Below are 27249 nucleotides of genomic sequence, written 5' to 3' on the forward strand. Positions count from 1 at the left end.
CAGAGCCATGGTGAACCCTAGCAGAGCCATGGTGAACCCTAGCAGAGCCATGGTGAACCCTAGCAGAGCCATGGTGAACCCTAGCAGAGCCATGGTGAACCCTAGCAGAGCCATGGTGAACCCTAGCAGAGCCATGGTGAACCCTAGCAGAGCCATGGTGAACCCTAGCAGAGCCATGGTGAACCCTAGCAGAGCCATGGTGAACCCTAGCAGAGCCATGGTGAACCCTAGCAGAGCCATGGTGAACCCTAGCAGAGCCATGGTGAACCCTAGCAGAGCCATGGTGAACCCTAGCAGAGCCATGGTGAACCCTAGCAGAGCCATGGTGAACCCTAGCAGAGCCATGGTGAACCCTAGCAGAGCCATGGTGAACCCTAGCAGAGCCATGGTGAACCCTAGCAGAGCCATGGTGAACCCTAGCAGAGCCATGGTGAACCCTAGCAGAGCCATGGTGAACCCTAGCAGAGCCATGGTGAACCCTAGCAGAGCCATGGTGAACCCTAGCAGAGCCATGGTGAACCCTAGCAGAGCCATGGTGAACCCTAGCAGAGCCATGGTGAACCCTAGCAGAGCCATGGTGAACCCTAGCAGAGCCATGGTGAACCCTAGCAGAGCCATGGTGAACCCTAGCAGAGCCATGGTGAACCCTAGCAGAGCCATGGTGAACCCTAGCAGAGCCATGGTGAACCCTAGCAGAACCATGGTGAACCCTAGCAGAGCCATGGTGAACCCTAGCAGAACCATGGTGAACCCTAGCAGAGCCATGGTGAACCCTAGCAGAGCCATGGTGAACCCTAGCAGAGCCATGGTGAACACTAGCAGAGCCATGGTGAACCCTAGCAGAGCCATGGTGAACCCTAGCAGAGCCATGGTGAACCCTAGCAGAGCCATGGTGAACCCTAGCAGAGCCATGGTGAACCCTAGCAGAACCATGGTGAACCCTAGCAGAGCCATGGTGAACCCTAGCAGAACCATGGTGAACCCTAGCAGAGCCATGGTGAACCCTAGCAGAGCCATGGTGAACCCTAGCAGAGCCATGGTGAACACTAGCAGAGCCATGGTGAACCCTAGCAGAGCCATGGTGAACACTAGCAGAGCCATGGTGAACCCTAGCAGAGCCATGGTGAACCCTAGCAGAGCCATGGTGAACCCTAGCAGAGCCATGGTGAACCCTAGCAGAGCCATGGTGAACCCTAGCAGAGCCATGGTGAACCCTAGCAGAGCCATGGTGAACCCTAGCAGAGCCATGGTGAACCCTAGCAGAGCCATGGTGAACCCTAGCAGAGCCATGGTGAACCCTAGCAGAACCATGGTGAACACTAGCAGAACCATGGTGAACCCTAGCAGAGCCATGGTGAACCCTAGCAGAGCCATGGTGAACCCTAGCAGAGCCATGGTGAACCCTAGCAGAGCCATGGTGAACCCTAGCAGAGCCATGGTGAACCCTAGCAGAACCATGGTGAACACTAGCAGAGCCATGGTGAACCCTAGCAGAGCCATGGTGAACCCTAGCAGAGCCATAGTGAACACTAGCAGAGCCATGGTGAACCCTAGCAGAACCATGGTGAACCCTAGCAGAGCCATGGTGAACCCTAGCAGAACCATGGTGAACCCTAGCAGAACCATGGTGAACACTAGCAGAGCCATGGTGAACCCTAGCAGAGCCATGGTGAACCCTAGCAGAACCATGGTGAACCCTAGCAGAGCCATGGTGAACCCTAGCAGAACCATGGTGAACCCTAGCAGAACCATGGTGAACACTAGCAGAGCCATGGTGAACCCTAGCAGAGCCATAGTGAACACTAGCAGAGCCATGGTGAACCCTAGCAGAACCATGGTGAACCCTAGCAGAACCATGGTGAACACTAGCAGAGCCATGGTGAACCCTAGCAGAGCCATGGTGAACCCTAGCAGAACCATGGTGAACCCTAGCAGAGCCATGGTGAACCCTAGCAGAACCATGGTGAACCCTAGCAGAACCATGGTGAACCCTAGCAGAGCCATAGTGAACACTAGCAGAGCCATGGTGAACCCTAGCAGAACCATGGTGAACCCTAGCAGAACCATGGTGAACACTAGCAGAGCCATGGTGAACCCTAGCAGAGCCATGGTGAACCCTAGCAGAACCATGGTGAACCCTAGCAGAGCCATGGTGAACCCTAGCAGAACCATGGTGAACCCTAGCAGAGCCATGGTGAACCCTAGCAGAGCCATGGTGAACCCTAGCAGAACCATGGTGAACACTAGCAGAGCCATGGTGAACCCTAGCAGAGCCATGGTGAACCCTAGCAGAGCCATAGTGAACACTAGCAGAGCCATGGTGAACCCTAGCAGAACCATGGTGAACCCTAGCAGAGCCATGGTGAACCCTAGCAGAACCATGGTGAACCCTAGCAGAACCATGGTGAACACTAGCAGAGCCATGGTGAACCCTAGCAGAGCCATGGTGAACCCTAGCAGAACCATGGTGAACCCTAGCAGAGCCATGGTGAACCCTAGCAGAACCATGGTGAACCCTAGCAGAACCATGGTGAACACTAGCAGAGCCATGGTGAACCCTAGCAGAGCCATAGTGAACACTAGCAGAGCCATGGTGAACCCTAGCAGAACCATGGTGAACCCTAGCAGAACCATGGTGAACACTAGCAGAGCCATGGTGAACCCTAGCAGAGCCATGGTGAACCCTAGCAGAACCATGGTGAACCCTAGCAGAGCCATGGTGAACCCTAGCAGAACCATGGTGAACCCTAGCAGAACCATGGTGAACACTAGCAGAGCCATGGTGAACACTAGCAGAGCCATAGTGAACACTAGCAGAGCCATGGTGAACCCTAGCAGAGCCATGGTGAACACTAGCAGAGCCATGGTGAACCCTAGCAGAGCCATGGTGAACACTAGCAGAGCCATGGTGAACACTAGCAGAGCCATGGTGAACACTAGCAGAACCATGGTGAACCCTAGCAGAGCCATGGTGAACCCTAGCAGAGCCATGGTGAACCCTAGCAGAGCCATGGTGAACCCTAGCAGAGCCATGGTGAACCCTAGCAGAGCCATGGTGAACACTAGCAGAGCCATGGTGAACACTAGCAGAGCCATGGTGAACACTAGCAGAGCCATGGTGAACCCTAGCAGAACCATGGTGAACCCTAGCAGAACCATGGTGAACACTAGCAGAGCCATGGTGAACCCTAGCAGAGCCATGGTGAACCCTAGCAGAACCATGGTGAACCCTAGCAGAGCCATGGTGAACCCTAGCAGAACCATGGTGAACCCTAGCAGAACCATGGTGAACCCTAGCAGAGCCATAGTGAACACTAGCAGAGCCATGGTGAACCCTAGCAGAACCATGGTGAACCCTAGCAGAACCATGGTGAACACTAGCAGAGCCATGGTGAACCCTAGCAGAGCCATGGTGAACCCTAGCAGAACCATGGTGAACCCTAGCAGAGCCATGGTGAACCCTAGCAGAACCATGGTGAACCCTAGCAGAGCCATGGTGAACCCTAGCAGAGCCATGGTGAACCCTAGCAGAACCATGGTGAACACTAGCAGAGCCATGGTGAACCCTAGCAGAGCCATGGTGAACCCTAGCAGAGCCATAGTGAACACTAGCAGAGCCATGGTGAACCCTAGCAGAACCATGGTGAACCCTAGCAGAGCCATGGTGAACCCTAGCAGAACCATGGTGAACCCTAGCAGAACCATGGTGAACACTAGCAGAGCCATGGTGAACCCTAGCAGAGCCATGGTGAACCCTAGCAGAACCATGGTGAACCCTAGCAGAGCCATGGTGAACCCTAGCAGAACCATGGTGAACCCTAGCAGAACCATGGTGAACACTAGCAGAGCCATGGTGAACCCTAGCAGAGCCATAGTGAACACTAGCAGAGCCATGGTGAACCCTAGCAGAACCATGGTGAACCCTAGCAGAACCATGGTGAACACTAGCAGAGCCATGGTGAACCCTAGCAGAGCCATGGTGAACCCTAGCAGAACCATGGTGAACCCTAGCAGAGCCATGGTGAACCCTAGCAGAACCATGGTGAACCCTAGCAGAACCATGGTGAACACTAGCAGAGCCATGGTGAACACTAGCAGAGCCATAGTGAACACTAGCAGAGCCATGGTGAACCCTAGCAGAGCCATGGTGAACACTAGCAGAGCCATGGTGAACCCTAGCAGAGCCATGGTGAACACTAGCAGAGCCATGGTGAACACTAGCAGAGCCATGGTGAACACTAGCAGAACCATGGTGAACCCTAGCAGAGCCATGGTGAACCCTAGCAGAGCCATGGTGAACCCTAGCAGAGCCATGGTGAACCCTAGCAGAGCCATGGTGAACACTAGCAGAGCCATGGTGAACACTAGCAGAGCCATGGTGAACACTAGCAGAGCCATGGTGAACACTAGCAGAGCCATGGTGAACCCTAGCAGAGCCATGGTGAACCCTAGCAGAGCCATGGTGAACACTAGCAGAGCCATGGTGAACACTAGCAGAGCCATGGTGAACCCTAGCAGAACCATGGTGAACACTAGCAGAGCCATGGTGAACACTAGCAGAGCCATGGTGAACACTAGCAGAGCCATGGTGAACACTAGCAGAGCCATGGTGAACACTAGCAGAGCCATGGTGAACACTAGCAGAGCCATGGTGAACACTAGCAGAGCCATGGTGAACCCTAGCAGAGCCATGGTGAACACTAGCAGAACCATGGTGAACCCTAGCAGAGCCATGGTGAACCCTAGCAGAGCCATGGTGAACACTAGCAGAACCATGGTGAACCCTAGCAGAGCCATGGTGAACCCTAGCAGAACCATGGTGAACCCTAGCAGAGCCATGGTGAACCCTAGCAGAGCCATGGTGAACCCTAGCAGAGCCATGGTGAACCCTAGCAGAGCCATGGTGAACCCTAGCAGAGCCATGGTGAACCCTAGCAGAGCCATGGTGAACCCTAGCAGAGCCATGGTGAACCCTAGCAGAGCCATTGTGAACACTAGCAGAGCCATGGTGAACCCTAGCAGAGCCATGGTGAACCCTAGCAGAGCCATGGTGAACCCTAGCAGAGCCATGGTGAACACTAGCAGAACCATGGTGAACACTAGCAGAGCCATGGTGAACACTAGCAGAGCCATGGTGAACCCTAGCAGAGCCATGGTGAACCCTAGCAGAGCCATGGTGAACACTAGCAGAGCCATGGTGAACACTAGCAGAGCCATGGTGAACCCTAGCAGAGCCATGGTGAACACTAGCAGAACCATGGTGAACACTAGCAGAGCCATGGTGAACACTAGCAGAGCCATGGTGAACCCTAGCAGAACCATGGTGAACCCTAGCAGAGCCATGGTGAACCCTAGCAGAGCCATGGTGAACCCTAGCAGAGCCATGGTGAACACTAGCAGAACCATGGTGAACACTAGCAGAGCCATGGTGAACCCTAGCAGAACCATGGTGAACCCTAGCAGAACCATGGTGAACACTAGCAGAGCCATGGTGAACCCTAGCAGAACCATGGTGAACACTAGCAGAGCCATGGTGAACACTAGCAGAGCCATGGTGAACACTAGCAGAGCCATGGTGAACCCTAGCAGAACCATGGTGAACCCTAGCAGAACCATGGTGAACACTAGCAGAGCCATGGTGAACCCTAGCAGAACCATGGTGAACACTAGCAGAACCATGGTGAACACTAGCAGAGCCATGGTGAACCCTAGCAGAACCATGGTGAACCCTAGCAGAACCATGGTGAACCCTAGCAGAGCCATGGTGAACACTAGCAGAACCATGGTGAACACTAGCAGAGCCATGGTGAACCCTAGCAGAGCCATGGTGAACACTAGCAGAACCATGGTGAACCCTAGCAGAGCCATGGTGAACACTAGCAGAGCCATGGTGAACACTAGCAGAGCCATGGTGAACACTAGCAGAGCCATGGTGAACCCTAGCAGAACCATGGTGAACACTAGCAGAGCCATGGTGAACACTAGCAGAGCCATGGTGAACACTAGCAGAGCCATGGTGAACCCTAGCAGAGCCATGGTGAACACTAGCAGAGCCATGGTGAACACTAGCAGAGCCATGGTGAACCCTAGCAGAACCATGGTGAACCCTAGCAGAGCCATGGTGAACCCTAGCAGAACCATGGTGAACCCTAGCAGAACCATGGTGAACACTAGCAGAGCCATGGTGAACCCTAGCAGAGCCATGGTGAACACTAGCAGAGCCATGGTGAACACTAGCAGAGCCATGGTGAACCCTAGCAGAACCATGGTGAACCCTAGCAGAACCATGGTGAACACTAGCAGAGCCATGGTGAACCCTAGCAGAGCCATGGTGAACCCTAGCAGAGCCATGGTGAACACTAGCAGAGCCATAGTGAACCCTAGCAGAACCATGGTGAACACTAGCAGAGCCATAGTGAACCCTAGCAGAACCATGGTGAACCCTAGCAGAACCATGGTGAACCCTAGCAGAACCATGGTGAACCCTAGCAGAACCATGGTGAACCCTAGCAGAACCATGGTGAACCCTAGCAGAACCATGGTGAACCCTAGCAGAACCATGGTGAACCCTAGCAGAACCATGGTGAACCCTAGCAGAACCATGGTGAACCCTAGCAGAACCATGGTGAACCCTAGCAGAACCATGGTGAACCCTAGCAGAGCCATGGTGAACCCTAGCAGAGCCATGGTGAACACTAGCAGAGCCATGGTGAACCCTAGCAGAGCCATGGTGAACCCTAGCAGAGCCATGGTGAACACTAGCAGAGCCATGGTGAACCCTAGCAGAGCCATGGTGAACACTAGCAGAGCCATGGTGAACCCTAGCAGAGCCATGGTGAACACTAGCAGAGCCATGGTGAACACTAGCAGAGCCATGGTGAACCCTAGCAGAGCCATGGTGAACACTAGCAGAGCCATGGTGAACCCCTTTTCAGAACCACTGAAAGAATTTCACTAATGTTGACTGAAGGAACTTCAGTCAACATGTGTCTCATCAAGTGTTGCACATGTCTCATCAAATATTGCACATGTGCCTCAAGTGTTGCACATGTCTCATCAAGTGTTGCACATGTCTCATCAAATATTGCACATGTGCCTCAAGTGTTGCACATGTCTCATCAAGTGTTGCACGTGTCTCATCAAGTGTTACATGTCTCATCAAGTGTTACATGTCTCATTAAGTGTTACACACGTGTCTCATCAAGTGTTGCACATGTGTCTCATTAAGTGTTGCACATGTGTCTCATTAAGTGTTACACACGTGTCTCATCAAGTGTTGCAAATGTGTCTCATCGAGTGTTGCACATGTGTCTCATCGAGTGTTGCACATGTGTCTCATCAAGTGTTGCACATGTGTCTCATTAAGTGTTGCACATGTGTCTCATTAAGTGTTACACACGTGTCTCATCAAGTGTTGCAAATGTGTCTCATCGAGTGTTGCACATGTGTCTCATCAAGTGTTGCACATGTGTCTCAAGTGTTGCACATGTGTGTCAAGTGTTGCACATGTCTCATCAAGTGTTGCACATGTGTCTCATCAAATGTTGCACATGTCTCATCAAGTGTTGCACATGTGTCTCATCAAGTGTTGCACATGTCTCATCAAGTGTTGCACATGTGTCTCAAGTGTTGCACATGTCTCATCAAGTGTTGTACATGTGTCTCAAGTGTTGCACATGTCTCATCAAGTGTTGTACATGTGTCTCAAGTGTTGCACATGTCTCATCAAGTGTTGCACATGTCTCATCAAGTGTTGCACATGTGTCTCATCAAGTGTTGCACATGTGTCAAGTGTTGCACATGTGTCTCATCAAGTGTTGCACATGTGTCTCATCAAGTGTTGCACATGTGTCTCATCAAGTGTTGCACATGTGTCTCATCAAGTGTTGCACATGTCTCATCAAGTGTTGCACATGTGTCTCATCAAGTGTTGCACATGTCTCATCAAGTGTTGCACATGTCTCATCAAGTGTTGCACATGTCTCATCAAGTGTTGCACATGTGTCTCATCAAGTGTTGCACATGTCTCATCAAGTGTTGCACATGTGTCTCATCAAGTGTTGCACATGTGTCATCAAGTGTTGCACATGTGTCTCATCAAGTGTTGCATATATCTCAAGTGTTGCACATATGTCTCAGGTGTTGCACATGTGTTTCATCAAGTGTTATGCATATGTTTTATCATGTTGCATATGTCTTATCAAATGTTACACATGTTTCCTTGAGTGTTGCACATGTGTGTCATCAAGTGTTACACATATCTCATCAGGTGTTGCACATGTCTCATCAAGTGTTACACATGTGTTGCACATGTCTCATCAGGTGTTGCACATGTCTCATCAAATGTTACACACGTCTCATCAAGTGTGTAATCGAGTGTTGCGCATGTGTTTCATGAAGCATGTCACATATGTCTCAAGTGTTGCACAGGTGTCCCATCAAGTGTTGCACATGTGTTTCATCAAGTGTTCCATATATGTCTCATCAGGTGTTGCATGTGTGTCTCATCAAGTGTTGCATGTGTCCCATCAAGTGTTGCACATGTGTCATCAAGTGTTGCACATGTGTCATCAAGTGCTGCACATACGTCATCAAGTGTTGCACGTGTCTCATCAAGTGTTGCACATATGTCTTAAGTGGACAGTAGTTCCACTAAAGACACATGTATCATTAGGTAGCCCGTGACCTGGTAGGCTGGAAACATTGTGTGTGTTACATTACACCTGCTGTCACTGTTCACCTAGCAGTAAGTAGGTACCTGGGTTTTTGATGACTGGTGTGGGTGGCATCCTGGGGGACAAGATTGAAGAACCACAATGGAAATAAGACAGACAGTCCTTAATGACGCACTCACTTGGGTTATCCTGGGCGGTTAACCCTCCCAGCCCTGGGTTATCCTGGGTGGTTAACCCTCCCAGCCCTGGGTTATCCTGGGTGGTTAATCCTCCCAGCCCTGGGTTATCCTGGGTGGTTAACCCTCCCAGCCCTGGGTTATCCTGGGTGGTTAACCCTCCCAGCCCTGGGTTATCCTGGGTGGTTAACCCTCCCAGCCCTGGGTTATCATGGGTGGTTAACCCTTCTAGCCCTGGGTTATCCTTGGTGGTTAACCTTCCCAGCCCTGGGTTATCCTGGGTGGTTAACCCTCCCAGCCCTGGGTTATCCTGGTTGGTTAGCTCTCCCAGCTCTTGGTTATCCTGGGTGGTTAACTCTCCCAGCCCTGGGTTATCTTGGGTGGCTAACCCTCCCTACCCTAGGTTATCTTGGGTGGCTAACCCTCCCTACCCTAGGTTATCTTGGGTGGCTAACCCTCCCTACCCTAGGTTATCCTGGCTGGATAACATAAACACTTCATCTCCATCATTTTCTCACACAAGTCACTCAACTTTTCAACCAGACTCAGGCTAAAGAAATGCTTCCTAACATCCCTGTAGTTCATTTATGTCTTTAGCTACCACCTGTGTCACCTTGATCCAGGTCCACTGTGTCCCCTTGATCCAGGTCCACTGTGTCCCCTTGATCCAGGTCTACTGTGTCACCTTGATCCTGGTCCACTGTGTCCCCTTGATGCAGGTCTACTGTGTCACCTTGATCCTGGTCCACTGTGTCCCCCTCAATCCAGGTCCACTGTGTCCCCTTGATCCTGGTGCACTGTGACTCTTTGATCCTCATCCACTGTGTCACCTTGATCCTGGTCCACTGTGTCCCCTCAATCCAGGTCCAGTGTGTCCCCTTGATCCTGGTGCACTGTGACTCTTTGATCCTCGTCCACTGTGTCACCTTGATCCTGGTCCACTGTGTCCCCTTGATCCTGGTGCACTGTGACTCCTTGATCCTCATCCACTGTGTCCCCTTGATCCAGGTCCATTGTGTCCCCTTGATCTAGGTCCACTGTGTCCCCTTGATCTAGGTCCACTGTGTCTCCTTGATCTTGGCCCATTGTGTCCCCTTGATCCTGGTCCACTGTGTCTCCTTGATGTTGATCCACTGTATCACCTTTATGCTGGTCCACAGTGTCACCTTGATGTTGGTCCACTTTGTCACCTTGATCCTGGTCCACTATTACCTTGATGTTGGTCCACTGTGTCACTTGATATTGGTCTACTGTGCCTCCTTGATCCAAGTCCACTGTATCATCTTGATGTTGGTTCATGGTGCCACCTTGATATTGGTCTACTGTGTCACCTTGATAATGGTCCAGTGTGTCCCCTTGATCTTGGTCCACTGTGTCCCCTTGATCCTGGTCCACTTTGTCACCTTGATCCTTGTCCATTTTGTTACCTTGATCTTGGACCACTGTGTCACCCTGTTCCTGGTCCACTGTGTCACCTTGATCCTGGTCCACTTTGTCACCTTGATCTTGGACCACTGTGTCACCTTGATCTTGGACCACTGTGTCACCTTGATCCTGGTCCACTTTGTCACCTTGATCTTGGACCACTATGTCACCCTGATCCTGGTCCGCTTTGTCACCTTGATCTTGGACCACTTTGTCACCTTGATCTTGGACCACTATGTCACCCTGATCCTGGTCCACTTTGTCACCTTGATCCTGGTCCACTTTGTCACCTTGATCTTGGACCACTGTGTCACCTTGATCCTGGTCCACTGTGTCACCTTGATCCTGGTCCACTTTGTCACCTTGATCTTGGACCACTGTGTCACCTTGATCCTGTCTAAATATTGATTAAAGTGGAAGCACATTTACCATTGCTCAATTCATGGCTAGAATTGTTACAATCCTGGTATTATGTGTTAGTTGTGAATTGTCACAGTCATGGTATTATGTGTTAGTTGTGAAATGTTACAGTCCTGGTATTGTGTGTTAGTTGTGAATTGTTACAGTCCTGGTATTGTGTGTTAGTTGTGAAATGTTACAGTCCTGGTATTGTCGGTTAGTTGTGAATTGTTACAGTCATGGTATTGTGTTAGTTGTGAATTGTTACAGTCATGGTATTGTGGGTTAGTTGTGAATTGTTAGTCATGGTATTGTGGGTTAGTTGTGAATTGTTAGTCATGGTATTGTGTGTTAATTGTGAATTGTTACAGTCATGGTATTGTGTTAGGTGTGAATTGTTACAGTCATGGTATTGTGGGTCAGTTGTGAATTGTTAGTCATGGTATTGTGTATGTTGTGAATTGTTACAGTCACGGTATTGTGTAAGTTGTGAATTGTTACAATCATGGTATTGTGGGTTAGTTTTGAATTGTTATATTCATGGTATTGTGGGTTAGTTGTGAATTGTTACAGTCATGGTATTGTGTGTTAGTTGTGAGTTGTTTTGTTACCAGTCATCAGTCCAATACAGAGAAGAATGGTAAAGTTCAGAAAGAGTTTGAGATAATCAGTCCCTCAGGTTGAATTTGATGTCATCACTCCTTCAGTCTTGATGGAGTAATGACACTCCATCAGTCTTGATGGAGTGATGACACTCCATCAGTCTTGATGGAGTGTCGTCATTACATTAATTAAAATTGAGTTGCCATAAACAAATGCTAGGCATATATATTTTTTTTACGAAATAGTCAATGGTCATTGAAACTGAATTTTCATTACCCATTCACATCTTCTTTTTACAGAGTTAAATGATATAAATAATGTATATACTTAATCTTATCTTGAGTAATATAAATAATGTATATACTTAGTTTTTAATGATTTATTTGTTGCTGAATTTAAGTGGTAATCCAAAGCTTGCTGGATCAGTAGCAGATTAACCAGTTTTCTTATAAAGCTCTTCTATATACAGTCACTTTGCTTATAAAGCCTCTCTATATACAGTCAACTGTTATAAATCTTCTGTATACAGTCAACCCTTATAAAGCTCCTCTATTTGCAGTCAACCTTTATAAAGCTCATCTCTTTACAGTTAACCCTTATAAAACTCCTCTATTTACAGTCAACTGTTATAAAGCCTCTTTATATACAGTCAGCTCTTATAAAGCTCCTCTCATAATGTGATTTTTTTAATATGACTGAAAACGTAGATTCAAAATTTATTGTGATGACCTTCCATCACTCTACTCTCATTTTGATGTACTTATTCAGTTGCCTTTAAAAAATCACACAATATAAAGAAACTTTATAATATAGCTTTATAATATATCTTACAAGTGTTATAACGAGGAAAAAAGGATATAAATAGGCAGTGATATAGCAAACTGAACTTATGGATAAGAGTTAATCCTTTTAATCCCGAGTGTAGTGTAAAACTATGGTATAATTATATGGGAACAAGTGCGCAAGTGCCACCCGCACCCCACCTCCCAGCCCCCGCCTTGTGCCCCCACCCCATTCCCTGGATCCTACCCCACCCATCCAACAATCCCACCCCTCAGCCCCCCTCCTCACACCCTCACCTTCTTTCTACAGACCCCCATCTCCCAGCTTACCACTCCATCGCACAGCCCCCTCCTCCTATTGTCCCTACCCTCTACCCAAGGATACCCACCGTCCAGCCCACCCCACCACCAGCCAGACACAATAAATACACCATCCACCACATACACCTGTTTAAAAGTAATCATGGCTGGGAATAAAGGCTGTTGTATATGTGAAAAAATCTTCGGGAGAAACACGAGGGGGCATTGATTATGAAATATCCGGTAAAACTTCACATATATCATGTACAAAGCTTCATGCAACCATGACAAATGATCAAAAACAAGAAAGTTGTTTCTGGATTTGCCCCAGTGAAAGGGACAGCTGGTTAAGCATAAGAGAGATACTGAAAAGTGAAAATCTAGAAAGTGTAATGAAGTTTCTAAGGAGCTTGCCAGAGTTATACAAAGAGTGGAAAACAGGGGAAAAGGAGGAAAATGCAAATAGAGGTGAAAATCAAGGAGTAGAAGTAAGAGTGGAAAACGTCATACACAGCAAGTCAGAAAAGAAGGAAACAGGGGTACATAACATAGTGGAAAGGGAAAGGGAGGATGAGAAAGCTAGAGCAGGAACAAACGAAAATGAGTAAAGGGAAGAGATTAGCCTAGAAGAAAGTGAAGAGAACTCAGATCAGGTGGCAGAGCTTAGGAATGACACAAAATCAATATAGGTAGTCAGAATATTTGCAGATACTATGCTGAAGGTATGTGCCTATATGGCAGAGATTGTTGGAATAAACACACCAGAAAATGTGCAAACATGTTGAGGAAGGGAAAGTGTCGTTTCAACAAAGAGTGCAGGTACTTCCATCCAGTAATGTGTAAAGCTTCAATGCAGTCCAGAGAATGTTATGACCTGAGCTGCCCAGACCATCATGTAAAAGGAACGCGGTGCTACAGAGTTAGCAGAAAAAGGGAAATTGAACAACATTCTTTTTTAGAAAAAAGAGAAAAGATCAAAACAAAGGAAGAGACAAACAGGGGGAATGTTACAGAGAGGACAAGTGGGCAGTAAAATGGGGCGTACCAAACCAGGCATCAGCCCATCAAGGCCGAATAAGCAAACAAACGCGAAGCCAGTACTGGAGAAACCAGGGGCATGTACACCAGGGGACATACCAGGTAGTACACCACCAGTGGTACTAATGAAACACAAAGCGAGACAAAACATCCCACTTGGTGATTCCTGCTTCATATTTGCAAATATACAGGGCTTGAAATCAAATAAAAATGACAAAGTTATGTCATGGGCTCCTGACAGAAGCGAATGCCATGTTCTGAGCATTTACAGAAACACACACAAGGGATGTTTTGGATGGAGAGATAAAGATAGAAAACTACAACATGTATAGATGTGATAGAATCAATAAGTCACAGGGAGGAGTAGGAATCTATGTAAAGGATACTTTCTGTTGCACAGAAGTGCTGAGTTCTATGAATGATATAGAAATTCTAGGCATTAAAGTTGAAAATAGGAATTTGGTAATTATCCTAGTATACAAAGCACCATCAGCAACTGCTGAAGAATTCACAGATCAGTTAAGTAAGATAGATAGCTATCTGGATAGGTTAGAAAATCCTACACCAAATATTTTACTCCTTGGAGATATTAATCTCCCTCATGTAAAATGTAAGATGGAGTAACGTAATGTTATACCAGAAATATCTCCGGGAAGCATCCTGGCTCAGCAGGTACATACCAGGGAACTAATGAGGCTTTGTGAAAAGTACTCTTTAAACCAACAGGTAATTGATCCCATCAGAAATGAAAATACTCTGGATTTGATATTCACAAACAATGAGGAACTGATCAGAGACATAAGTTTCCAAAACTATTTACTCTGATCATAACATCATAGAGGTTCAAACTAGTATTAACTCAGGGGTAGGAAACTGCATTGCTAAAGTTAGAGACGGGATGTTCAGTAAGTTAAATTTTAACAACCATAGAATTAACTGGGAAAAAATAAACCAAGAACTATCAGACATACCCTGGGAATCAGACATGAGCGACCTAAATCCCCACCAGTGCCTAGAGAAGCTGAATACAGAAGCATACAAAGTATGTATGAAACATGTACCATTGAGGAAACCCAGAGGAAGATCAGATATAGAGAGAGAGTGTAGGAGATGGTACAGAAGAAGACAATGGGTTACTGAACTGCTTAAAAACACAAATATGCTACAACAGAGGAAATATAGACTTAGCCGAGAGATCACTGAATTAGAGCAAAAACTTAGGATGTCATACCTCACAGAAGAAGTACAAAGGGAACAAAGGGCCATACAGGATATTGCAAGATACCCAAAATATTTCTATTCCTATGCAAAATCCAAGCTAAGAACTACCTGTAGAATTGGACCACTACTGAGAGGAGACTCATATACTGATGACAAACAGGAAATGAGTGAAATCCTAAAAGAACAGTATGAGTCGTGTTCAGCAACCCACTAAATGACAGCAAGGTAGAAAATGCAGAAATATTTTTCACTCCAGAAGAAGGCCGTGCAGACCAACTAACTAACATTAGTACAAATCCCATAGATTTTGAAAAAGAAATGGAAAACATGCCCACTCATTCAGCACCTGGACCAGATTCATGGAATGCTCTGTTTATAAAGAAGCGCAAAGTACCACTAGCACGAGCCCTCAGTATTCTTTGGAGAAAGAGCTTAGACCTAGGTGAAATACTGGAGGCCTTAAAGAGTGCAGACATAGCTCCTTTGCATAAGGGAGGTAGTAGAGCACTAGCTAAAAATTACAGACCAGTAGCCCTAACTTCTCACATAAAAATCTTCGAAATAGTGATGAGATGGCAGGTTACAAATTTCATGGACCAGCACAACCAACATAACCCGAACCAGCATGCTTTTAGAGCAGGACGATCATGTCTGTCACAGCTGCTGAACCATTATGACAGAATTACGGAGGCACTGGAAGATGACCAAAACGCAGATGTGATTTACACATATTTTGCAAAGGCATTTGACAAATGCGACCATGGAGTGATAGCGCACAGAATGAAGGCCATGGGCATTATGGGAAAGGTAGGCAGATGGATTTTTGGTTTCCTAACACAAACAACACAAAAAGTAATAGTGAACAGGGCAAGATCCAGCATCAGCGAGGTCAAAAGCTCAGTGCCCCAAGGCACTGTCCTGGCACCTCTGCTGTTCCTCATCCTCATAGCAGACATAGACAAAAACACCCGGCACTCTTTTGTATCATCATTTGCAGATGACACTAAAATAAGCATGAAAGTCAGTGTGGTAGAGGACACTGAAAAAGTGCAGGAAGACATAAACAGGGCATTCCAGTGGGCAGTGGAGAACAACATGACGTTCAGTGGTGATAAGTTCCAGCTGCTTAGGTATGGAAAGACTGAAGAACTCAAAAGGAGCACTATATACAAAACTCAAGAGGGTCACCAAATAGAACATAAGGAACATGTAAAAGATCTGGGAATAACTATGTCAGTGGACATTTCTTTTAAAGACCATAACAAGACAAAGATCACGACAGCCAGGAAGATGACGGGGTGGGTATTGAGAACTTTTAAAACAAGGGAAATAATGCCGATGGTGACACTCTTCAAATCGTTAGTGCTCCCTCACTTAGAATATTGCTCAGTGCTGACGGCCCCGTTCAAAGCAGCAGAAATATTGGAGCTGGAACAAATACAGAGATCGTTTATGGCTCACATTGAGCCAGTAAAGCACCTAAACTACTGGGAACGCCTGCAAGTCTTGAACATGTAATCATTGGAGCAGAGGAGAGAGAGAGGTACATGATAATATATACCTGGAAGGCACTCGAGGGCTTGGTCCCAAATCTGCACACTGCCATAACAACATACTGGAGTGAGAGATATGGGAGGAAGTTTAAAATATACCCAGTGAGGAGCAGGGGTGCGGTGGGGACAATAAGGGAACACTGTATCAACATCCGGAGTCCCAGACTTCAATATCTTACCAGAAGATATCAGAAACACTGCTGGAACAAGTGTTGAAGCCTTCAAGAGGAAACTGGACAAGTATCTTCACCAGGTGCCAGATCAACCAGGCTGTGATGGATATGTGGGGCAGTGGGCTCCAGCAGCAACAGCCTGGTTGACCAGGCAGGCACCAGATGAGCCTGGCCCACGGCCGGGGTCAGAGAGTAGATAAACTCTCAAAACTCTTCAAAGGTATAAAGGTAAAGGTATACAGAGGAGCTTTATAATAGAGCTGACTGTATATAGAGGAGTTTTGTAAGAAGAGGTGACTGTATTATATAGTGTGGATGTAAATATGTTTAGTGGCACTGCTAATGTTCTCTGGTCTCCACTGAGTGTACTATATTTACTCAAGTATAAGTCTGTCTCACGTATAAGTCTACCTTATATATGGGTCCGTTTTGTTCAAAAACAACCTCTTGTATGAGTTGACTTATTGAATTGGTCGACTTTTTGTATAAGTCAACCTCTTGTACTGGGCCACCTCTTGTGTAAGTCAACCTCTTGTAATGGTTGATCTCTTGTATAAGCCAGCCTTTTGTTTACATTGACCTCTTGTATCAGTCAACCTCTTGTTTAGGTCAAACGTTGACTTTTGATGTGAAAAATTAAATTTTAAAATGTAGACCAAAACTTGAGTATATATAGTACATGTTTCTGTAACTAGGAGTGTCTCATCTTACATGTATATTGTTCATTGTTCTAGTACAGTACAAGTGTTACTCGTGTACAGTACAAGTGTTACTCATGTACAGTACAAGTGTTACTCATGTACAGTACAAGTGTTACTCATGTCTGCAGTGTCTGTAGAAGTTTGTGAAAAGTAAAATAAAGGGACGTAAATGCTTTCTTCTCTTTCCATGCCCTCTTAACTATGTCCTATGCACATGCACTCTGCACCATGCCCTCTGCACCATGCACTCTGCACCATGCACTCTGCACCATGCACTCTGCACCATGCACTCTGCACCATGCCCTCTGCACCATGCACTCTGCATCAACTTCCTGGCTTGTTATCCACTGACCTAACCATCCTAACTGTACAAAATTCACTGCGTTTTATCATATAAATAAATCAATTTGTTGAGTAAAAAGGTAGGCTCTCTTACAAACCTATTTTATGCAGTGTAGTGTTTTTGTAAGAGCAGTTGAAAAACTGGCTCCAGAATTGAACAGCATAGACTATGCTGTTTAATTCTGGATGAACTTTCTTCGTCACATTCACAAAAAAATGGCGGCACTGTATAGAGAAGGTTATAAGAGGTTGACTAAATCCTAAATTTTAACATTTTACAAAACTAATTACACCTCCTACACTCTGGATGAGGGATTTACATTCAAGATTTTTTTATTCATTACATGTATGCTGTATTTTATTTACATACCCATGCTATGAATCTACATAGTTTTTCAGTTTGTATCTTAAAGACATATGACATTCGACTCTGGGACTCACTATATTCTATGTTTTTTTTAGTCAGAATAGTAAATTCAGTATTGTTGTTGAGTCTGCTCAAGACTAGAAACTACAGTACTGTAAAAAAAATCATGGAACGGATGAGTTCAAGTCCCACCTGTTCCGTGGTTTGTTTACAATCCTGTTGTTATGATTTTGTGAGTCATACAATACTATAGCTACAGTCAACTACGGTACTGGTTTTTAAATTTTTTGAGTGCAGTACAGGAGTCTTCCAGCTTATCAACAAGTTACCTTCATGGCATCATATGATGGTTCAAGGCTGACACATGATGAATAAGACACATGTGCAAGAGTTGGGTGTCTTTATTGATGAATGAGACATGAACAACACTTTGGTATCTATATTGATGATTGAGATACATGTGCAATGCTTGGGTGTCTTTATTGATGAATAAGACACATGTGCAACACCTAGGTATCTTTATTGATGAATAAGACACATGTGCAACACCTGTGTATCTTTGTTGATGAATGAGACATGTGTGAAACACTTGAAAGAGAGACCCTTAGCCTTGGCATAAAGTTCCATAGCCTTGATATAAGGTGTTCACTCACTCAGCCTTCATTGAAGATGTTCAGTGTCATCCTTTCACTGTCTCCAGCATGGAAGTTATTGCTGTATTCAACTGAAGAAGGCTGCTTGTGTAGGCAAAAACATTTGCCAAAGGTACCCAAGTGTTGCACATGTATCTTATTCATCAGTGAAGATACCCAAGTGTTGCACAGGTGTCTTATTTATCAGTGAAGATACCCAAGAGTTGCACAGGTGTCTTATTCATCAGTGAAGATACCCAAGAGTTGCACAGGTGTCTTATTCATCAGTGAAGATACCCAAGTGTTGCACAGGTGTCTTATTCATCAGTGAAGATACCCAAGTGTTGCACATGTGTCTTATTCATCAATGAGGATACCCAAGTGTTACACATGTATCTTATTCATCAGTGGAGATACCCAAGTGTTGCACATGTGTCTCACTCATCTTCATTACTGGTGTTCCAATTTACAACATATTGTATTCCTGGTTTTCAAGCTTACAACTTACTTCTTGTATAGAAAATAACATTACCAATTCTGCTTAAGGTTCAGAAGTGTTAACACTATATATCTAGTCTTGTAAAGTGTTTATTAGTAAGCTGGTGCACCTACTGTAACTTGTAGTGTTAGTAAGCTGGTGACTGTACTGTAATTGACATGTAAGGACTTGTTCTGACTCCTGGTGACTTCTCTATAGGGTCAAGTCGGGCATCGTCCGCCTACAGCAGTAACAAAGATCGTGAAGAGTGCCACGGTTCAGTGCGAAAACTTACTAAGCAGAACCTACTTGCCAAGCAGGTACGTGACGTGGATATAATGTACCCTTCCCTCGACCGCCTCTGCACACACTCGGGCGCCAGACGCTGTTTACAGTGCTTCATATCTACTGAAAATCATGATAAAATTGATGCAATTATGCTGGGAGCTGCTCCATCAGAACACGGAGGACGCATCGAGTACAAGGATAATAAGTCGGTACACGCTGATGCTCTGCTGTACTGAATTTACCTTAACGGTGGTATAGTACAGAAGAGCATCAACGAGTACTGTACTGAACTTCCTTAAGGCTGTATAAGCTACTTCAGTGCACACTGATGAATTTCTAACTCTACCTGAAGGATGTATAATATCTGTGATATTAATTAAGAGTTTATGTAATTTACAATTATGTATTCCTGTAATTTCTATTTATTAGGCTGTATCAGAGGCATTGAGAGTAATAAATTCAAATTCTGAATCGGAACTTTGGAAAGATGCTTAAAACACAGTGTGATATATTTATTTTTATAATTTTTTAATTTATTTTAAAGTCTTAGTACCTTTAAAATTAATGCTGTTCGGAAGTTCATTTGAAGTGAACTACCGAACGAGTGATGGCAAACTCGTCTTCTTCATCATCTCAGATTACCATGTTGGTAAACACAGATGTGTCAAGAAAATCTGTCGTATTTTGAAAGTCATTTTATAGCCAGGTTAGGATGAGTTGGTTGTTACTGTGCACAGTGCCTAATTTGCTTACTTCAAGATGATGTTAAATGTTCCAACATTGTTATTTGGTAGTTGTGTTATCAGTGCCTAGTAACAATGCTAATTGCCATGCTTCATAATGGAGCAGCTCCTACTGTAGTTATTGTTAATGCTCTTTGAGCCTGCATTCTTGTGTTTGTCATCCTGTGGAAACATAAGAGGGACATGAATGTTGCACAACACTGATTGATTGACCGCTTTTCCAAAAAAAAAAAAAAAATCTATTTAGTTTACTGGAACACTGATAGACTTTTGTTTGAAAAAGTAATCTATTTAGCTTACTGGAGCATTGATAGACTATTGTCTGTCAAAATAATGTTTTTAATTTACCAGAGCACTGATAGATTTTTATTTATCAAAGTAAATGCAGTGAAGGCTGGATCCACCAGAGTAAGGGGGGGGGGAGGGGCAGGGGGGTTGTTGTTCACTAAACCTGAATTATGAGAATATTTTTTTCTCATGATCATAATAATAATGAATAATTCTCGATATAACAAACTTTGGCAACTCTAAAATTGTCCGTAAGGACAGTGGACATTTCATCATTTACAAGACTTTGTCTGCTACTTCCCAGTTTTGTCCAACCACAGATTTTGTCCCTTAAATCCAAAATCTCTTAAATTTTTATTTGTTAAATCAAGGTTTCACTGTGTTTACTTTGTATAGTCACTACTGAGGTTATTCTTTTTTCACATATATGTATTGTAGATAAAACAGCTGTTTTTATATATATTATATATATTTTTAGATATATATATATATATATATATATATATATATATATATATATATATATATATATATATATATATATATATATATATTTTAAAATTTAGGGGTCCACCTATGGTGTAAATTGTGGGACCCATAGCCTCGGAGAAGTGGATAAACCTGAATTATGAGAATATATATATATATATATATATATATATATATATATATATATATATATATATATATATATATATATATATATATATATATATATATATATATATATATATATATATATATATATATATATATATATATATATATATATAATAAATACATACATACCTATATACATACATATATACATACATATATATATATATATACATATATATATATACATATATATATATACATATATATATACATATATATATATACATACATATATACATACATATATACATACATATATACATACATATATACATACATATATACATACATATATACATACATACATACACACACACACACACACACACACACACACACACACACACACACACACACACACACACACACACACACACACACACACACACAGAGGTGACAGCAGTAAGACAAGAGAGAGAGAGGTGGGTGAATTGCATTTTCTTGGACTGCAAGAAGGCGTTTTGACTCGGTTCCACACGAGAGATTAGTGCAAAAACTGGAGGACCAAGCAGGGATAACAGGGAAGGCACTACAATGGATCAGGGAATACTTGTTAGGAAGACAGCAGCGAGTCATGGTACGTGGCGAGGTGTCAGAGTGGGCACCTGTGACCAGTGAGGTCTCACAGGGGTCAGTCCTAGGACCAGTGCTGTTTCTGGTATTTGTGAATGACATGACGGAAGGAACAGACTCCGAAGTGTCCCTGTTTGCAGATGACGTGAAGTTGATGAGAAGAATTCATTCGATCGAAGACCTGGCAGAACTACAAAGGGATCTGGACAGGCTGCAGACCTGGTCCAGCAATTGGCTCCTGGAGTTCAACCCCACCAAGTGCAAAGTCATGAAGATTGGGGAAGGGCAAAGAAGACCGCAGACGGAGTACAGTCTAGGGGGCCAGAGACTACAAACCTCACTCAAGGAAAAAGATCTTGGGGTGAGTATAACACCAGGCACATCTCCTGAAGCGCACATCAACCAAATAACTGCTGCAGCATATGGGCGCCTAGCAAACCTCAGAACAGCATTCCGACATCTTAATAAGGAATCGTTCAGGACCCTGTATACTATGTACATTAGGCCCATATTGGAGTATGTGGCACCAGTTTGGAACCCACACCTAGCCAAGCACGTAAAGAAACTAGAGAAAGTGCAAAGGTTGCGACAAGACTAGTCCCAGAGCTAAGAGGTATGTCCTACGAGGAGAAGTTAAGGGAAATCAACCTGACGACACTGGAGGACAGGAGAGATAAGGGGGACATGATAACGACATACAAAATACTGAGAGGAATTGACAAGGTGGACAAAGACAGGATGTTCCAGAGATGGGACACAGCAACAAGGGGACACAGTTGGAAGTTGAAGGCACAGATGAATCACAGGGATGTTAGGAAGTAGTTCTTCAGCCACAGAGCAATCAGGAAGTGGAATAGTATGGGAAGCGATGTAGTGGAGGCAGGATCCATACATAGCTTTAAGCAGAGGTATGATAAAGCACATGGTTCAGGGAGAGTGACCTAGTAGCGACCAGTGAAGAGGTGGGGCCAGGAGCTTGGACTCGACCCCTGCAACCTCAACTAGGTGAGTACAAACACACACACACACACACACACACACACACACAGAGTAGGGCCCTGCATTACGGCGTTCCGCTAATACGAACATCTCAAATTATGATCAAAACTCGCTATATGGCTCCCCCCACCCAACTTTCTGATACGGTCACCTCGCCCCCACCCGGTTTGTTTACGTTCTCCGTGAGCTCAGCATCTCTCCATTATGTCTGGAAACTTTCCAAAATTTCAAGTGTTTTAAAGTTATTTCATATTTTATATATTCTCTGATAATTATACTTATGTGTACCTGTACCTAAGTAAACTTACATACTCTGCTGGCATGCAGGTACACATTAAAATCAGTAAGAGTGTCTTATGTCTCAAGGACGCCATATTAATAATGATAATAATAACAGTACTTAATAATAATCACTCTGAGACCATTAAATATCGTATATTACGTTAATATACACATTTTCATGAATCCATCTATGATATTTTTTTTTTCAAAATTATATGATAAACATTCTACATAGATATAAAAATGATAAATACACCCCACAATAGAATAAATTAAGCCAGCCCGTAATGCTATGCATAGTATAAGTGGCTTTGGCATACTGCTCTTATCTGTATTTTTTTTGTACCTCTGTATGTGTGCACAAATTGGAAATAAATAAATAAATAAATAAATAAATAAATAAATATGAAATGTTTTTCCAGTCATCTTGATGGAGTGTCAGAAAGAATAACATTTTCTATACTTTAATGCCCCAAAAAATGTGTACACAATAATATTACTGGGGATAACTGTAGAAAATTATTCCTTTCATATGCTTTCACTCAGAGCATCATTTCTTCTTAAAATGGTGTTAAGTGAGAATGGGTGTTTTGCTCTTTAGTTATTCTAATGTGCCAACGTGGAGACGACTTGTACATAATGTAAAGTGTTTTTATTATGGTATAATACAAACATGTATGAACCAAAACCAGACGCATTCATCTGTTTGTTTACATACTCCGCGTCTCTGTCCTCTCTCATGTACTCATTCTCTTTCTCATTTATTTGTTTTATCTTGTTTACTCACCTCTCACCCTACATTAAAACTACAGATATTTTAAGGTAAGTAGTGAGTGAACTGTGTATGCATTTTATCACTCTGGAACGCTTTAAATGTCTTAGTATATTACGTGTGGGCGGGGTGGCCTGGCTGGCTACCATACATACCACACCACACCTGATTTCTTACAATAAATACTACTCATCTCACCCTACATTAAGACTACAAATATTTTAAGGTAAGTAATAATTGTACTGTATGTGTATTTTACTTTTTTATTGTTTTTAATGCCTAGTTCTATTGCTAACATATGTTAGTGTAAACTTATAAATTGCATATAAATGCTAGATAACAAGTGGAAAAAAGGGTATTCCACTTTATGGTGGTAGCCTGGAACCTAACCTGCCGTATAAGTGGGGTCCTACTGTATATATATACGTGTATGTATGTATGTATATATATATATATATATATATATATATATATATATATATATATATATATATATATATATATATATATATATATATATATATATATATATATGTATTAATTCAAGGATTATGTGGAGTAAAATAAAGATTGGATGTGAAAAGTGGGTTATAATAAGCATGTATGCACCTGGAGAAGAGAGAAGTGTAGAGGAGAGAGAGAGATTTTGGGAAATGTTAAGTGAATGCGTGGGGAGTTTTGAATCAAGTGTGAGAGTAATGGTGGTTGGGGATTTCAATGCTAAAGTGGGTAAAAATGTTATGGAGGGAGTAGTAGGTAAATTTGGGGTGCCAGGGGTAAATGTAAATGGGGAGCCTTTAATTGAGCTATGTGTAGAAAGAGATTTGGTAATAAGTAATACATATTTTATGAAAAAGAGGATAAATAAATATACAAGGTATGATGTAGCACGTAATGAAAGTAGTTTATTAGATTATATATTGGTGGATAAAAGGTTGATGGGTAGGCTCCAGGATGTACATGTTTGTAGAGGGGCAACTGATATATCGGATCATTATTTAGTTGTAGCTACAGTTAGAGTAAGAGGTAGATGGGAAAAGAGGAAGGTGGCAACAACAAGTAAGAGGGAGGTGAAAGTGTATAAACTAAGGGAGGAGGAAGTTCGGGTGAGATATAAGCGACTATTGGCAGAAAGGTGGGCTAGTGCAAAGATGAGTAGTGGGGGGGTTGAAGAGGGTTGGAATAGTTTTAAAAAAGCAGTATTAGAAGGGTTGCTTAAATGTGCGTGGATGTAGTGCGGATGACAAGAAACAGATGATTGCTGATGTTATGAATGAAAAGAAGTTGGATGTCCTGGCCCTAAGCGAAACAAAGCTGAAGGGGGTAGGAGAGTTTCAGTGGGGGGAAATAAATGGGATTAAATCTGGAGTATCTGAGAGAGTTAGAGCAAAGGAAGGGGTAGCAGTAATGTTAAATGATCAGTTATGGAAGGAGAAAAGAGAATATGAATGTGTAAATTCAAGAATTATGTGGATTAAAGTAAAGGTTGGATGCGAGAAGTGGGTCATAATAAGTGTGTATGCACCTGGAGAAGAGAGGAATGCAGAGGAGAGAGAGAGATTTTGGGAGATGTTAAGTGAATGTATAGGAGCATTTGAACCAAGTGAGAGAGTAATTGTGGTAGGGGACTTGAATGCTAAAGTAGGAGAAACTTTTAGAGAGGGTGTGGTAGGTAAGTTTGGGGTGCCAGGTGTAAATGATAATGGGAGCCCTTTGATTGAACTTTGTATAGAAAGGGGTTTAGTTATAGGTAATACATATTTTAAGAAAAAGAGGATAAATAAGTATACACGATATGATGTAGGGCGAAATGACAGTAGTTTGTTGGATTATGTATTGGTAGATAAAAGACTGTTGAGTAGACTTCAGGATGTACATGTTTATAGAGGGGCCACAGATATATCAGATCACTTTCTAGTTGTAGCTACACTGAGAGTAAAAGGTAGATGGGATACAAGGAGAATAGAAGCATCAGGGAAGAGAGAGGTGAAGGTTTATAAACTAAAAGAGGAGGCAGTTAGGGTAAGATATAAACAGCTATTGGAGGATAGATGGGCTAATGAGAGCATAGGCAATGGGGTCAAAGAGGTATGGGGTAGGTTTAAAAATGTAGTGTTAGAGTGTTCAGCAGAAGTTTGTGGTTACAGGAAAGTGGGTGCAGGAGGGAAGAGGAGCGATTGGTGGAATGATGATGTAAAGAGAGTAGTAAGGGAGAAAAAGTTAGCATATGAGAAGTTTTTACAAAGTAGAAGTGATGCAAGGAGGGAAGAGTATATGGAGAAAAAGAGAGAAGTTAAGAGAGTGGTGAAGCAATGTAAAAAGAGAGCAAATGAGAGAGTGGGTGAGATGTTATCAACAAATTTTGTTGAAAATAAGAAAAAGTTTTGGAGTGAGATTAACAAGTTAAGAAAGCCTAGAGAACAAATGGATTTGTCAGTTAAAAATAGGAGAGGAGAGTTATTAAATGGAGAGTTAGAGGTATTGGGAAGATGGAAGGAATATTTTGAGGAATTGTTAAATGTTGATGAAGATAGGGAAGCTGTGATTTCGTGTATAGGGCAAGGAGGAATAACATCTTGTAGGAGTGAGGAAGAGCCAGTTGTGAGTGTGGGGGAAGTTCGTGAGGCAGTAGGTAAAATGAAAGGGGGTAAGGCAGCCGGGATTGATGGGATAAAGATAGAAATGTTAAAAGCAGGTGGGGATATAGTTTTGGAGTGGTTGGTGCAATTATTTAATAAATGTATGGAAGAGGGTAAGGTACCTAGGGATTGGCAGAGAGCATGCATAGTTCCTTTGTATAAAGGCAAAGGGGATAAAAGAGAGTGCAAAAATTATAGGGGGATAAGTCTGTTGAGTGTACCTGGTAAAGTGTATGGTAGAGTTATAATTGAAAGAATTAAGAGTAAGACGGAGAATAGGATAGCAGATGAACAAGGAGGCTTTAGGAAAGGTAGGGGGTGTGTGGACCAGGTGTTTACAGTGAAACATATAAGTGAACAGTATTTAGATAAGGCTAAAGAGGTCTTTGTGGCATTTATGGATTTGGAAAAGGCGTATGACAGGGTGGATAGGGGGGCAATGTGGCAGATGTTGCAAGTGTATGGTGTAGGAGGTAGGTTACTGAAAGCAGTGAAGAGTTTTTACGAGGATAGTGAGGCTCAAGTTAGAGTATGTAGGAAAGAGGGAAATTTTTTCCCAGTAAAAGTAGGCCTTAGACAAGGATGTGTGATGTCACCGTGGTTGTTTAATATATTTATAGATGGGGTTGTAAGAGAAGTAAATGCGAGGGTCTTGGCAAGAGGCGTGGAGTTAAAAGATAAAGAATCACACACAAAGTGGGAGTTGTCACAGCTGCTCTTTGCTGATGACACTGTGCTCTTGGGAGATTCTGAAGAGAAGTTGCAGAGATTGGTGGATGAATTTGGTAGGGTGTGCAAAAGAAGGAAATTAAAGGTGAATACAGGAAAGAGTAAGGTTATGAGGATAACAAAAAGATTAGGTGATGAAAGATTGAATATCAGATTGGAGGGAGAGAGTATGGAGGAGGTGAACGTATTCAGATATTTGGGAGTGGACGTGTCAGCGGATGGGTCTATGAAAGATGAGGTGAATCATAGAATTGATGAGGGAAAAAGAGTGAGTGGTGCACTTAGGAGTCTGTGGAGACAAAGAACTTTGTCCTTGGAGGCAAAGAGGGGAATGTATGAGAGTATAGTTTTACCAACGCTCTTATATGGGTGTGAAGCGTGGGTGATGAATGTTGCAGCGAGGAGAAGGCT

The 27249-nt window shown here is 43.5% G+C and overlaps 1 protein-coding gene across 1 annotated transcript in view; it reads left to right on the top strand.

Moving 5' to 3' along the window:
• The window catches only part of Arms (Ankyrin repeat-rich membrane spanning), a 707292-nt gene that overhangs the window by 412811 nt on the left and 267232 nt on the right, over positions 1–27249 (top strand). Inside the window, exon 25 of the mRNA XM_070095086.1 lies at positions 19085–19185. Coding sequence (XP_069951187.1) covers positions 19085–19185 — 101 coding nt within the window. The remainder of the gene's footprint in view (positions 1–19084; positions 19186–27249) is intronic.

This window comes from Cherax quadricarinatus, chromosome 49 (genome assembly GCF_038502225.1).
Source record: "Cherax quadricarinatus isolate ZL_2023a chromosome 49, ASM3850222v1, whole genome shotgun sequence".
NCBI lineage: Eukaryota > Metazoa > Arthropoda > Malacostraca > Decapoda > Parastacidae > Cherax > Cherax quadricarinatus.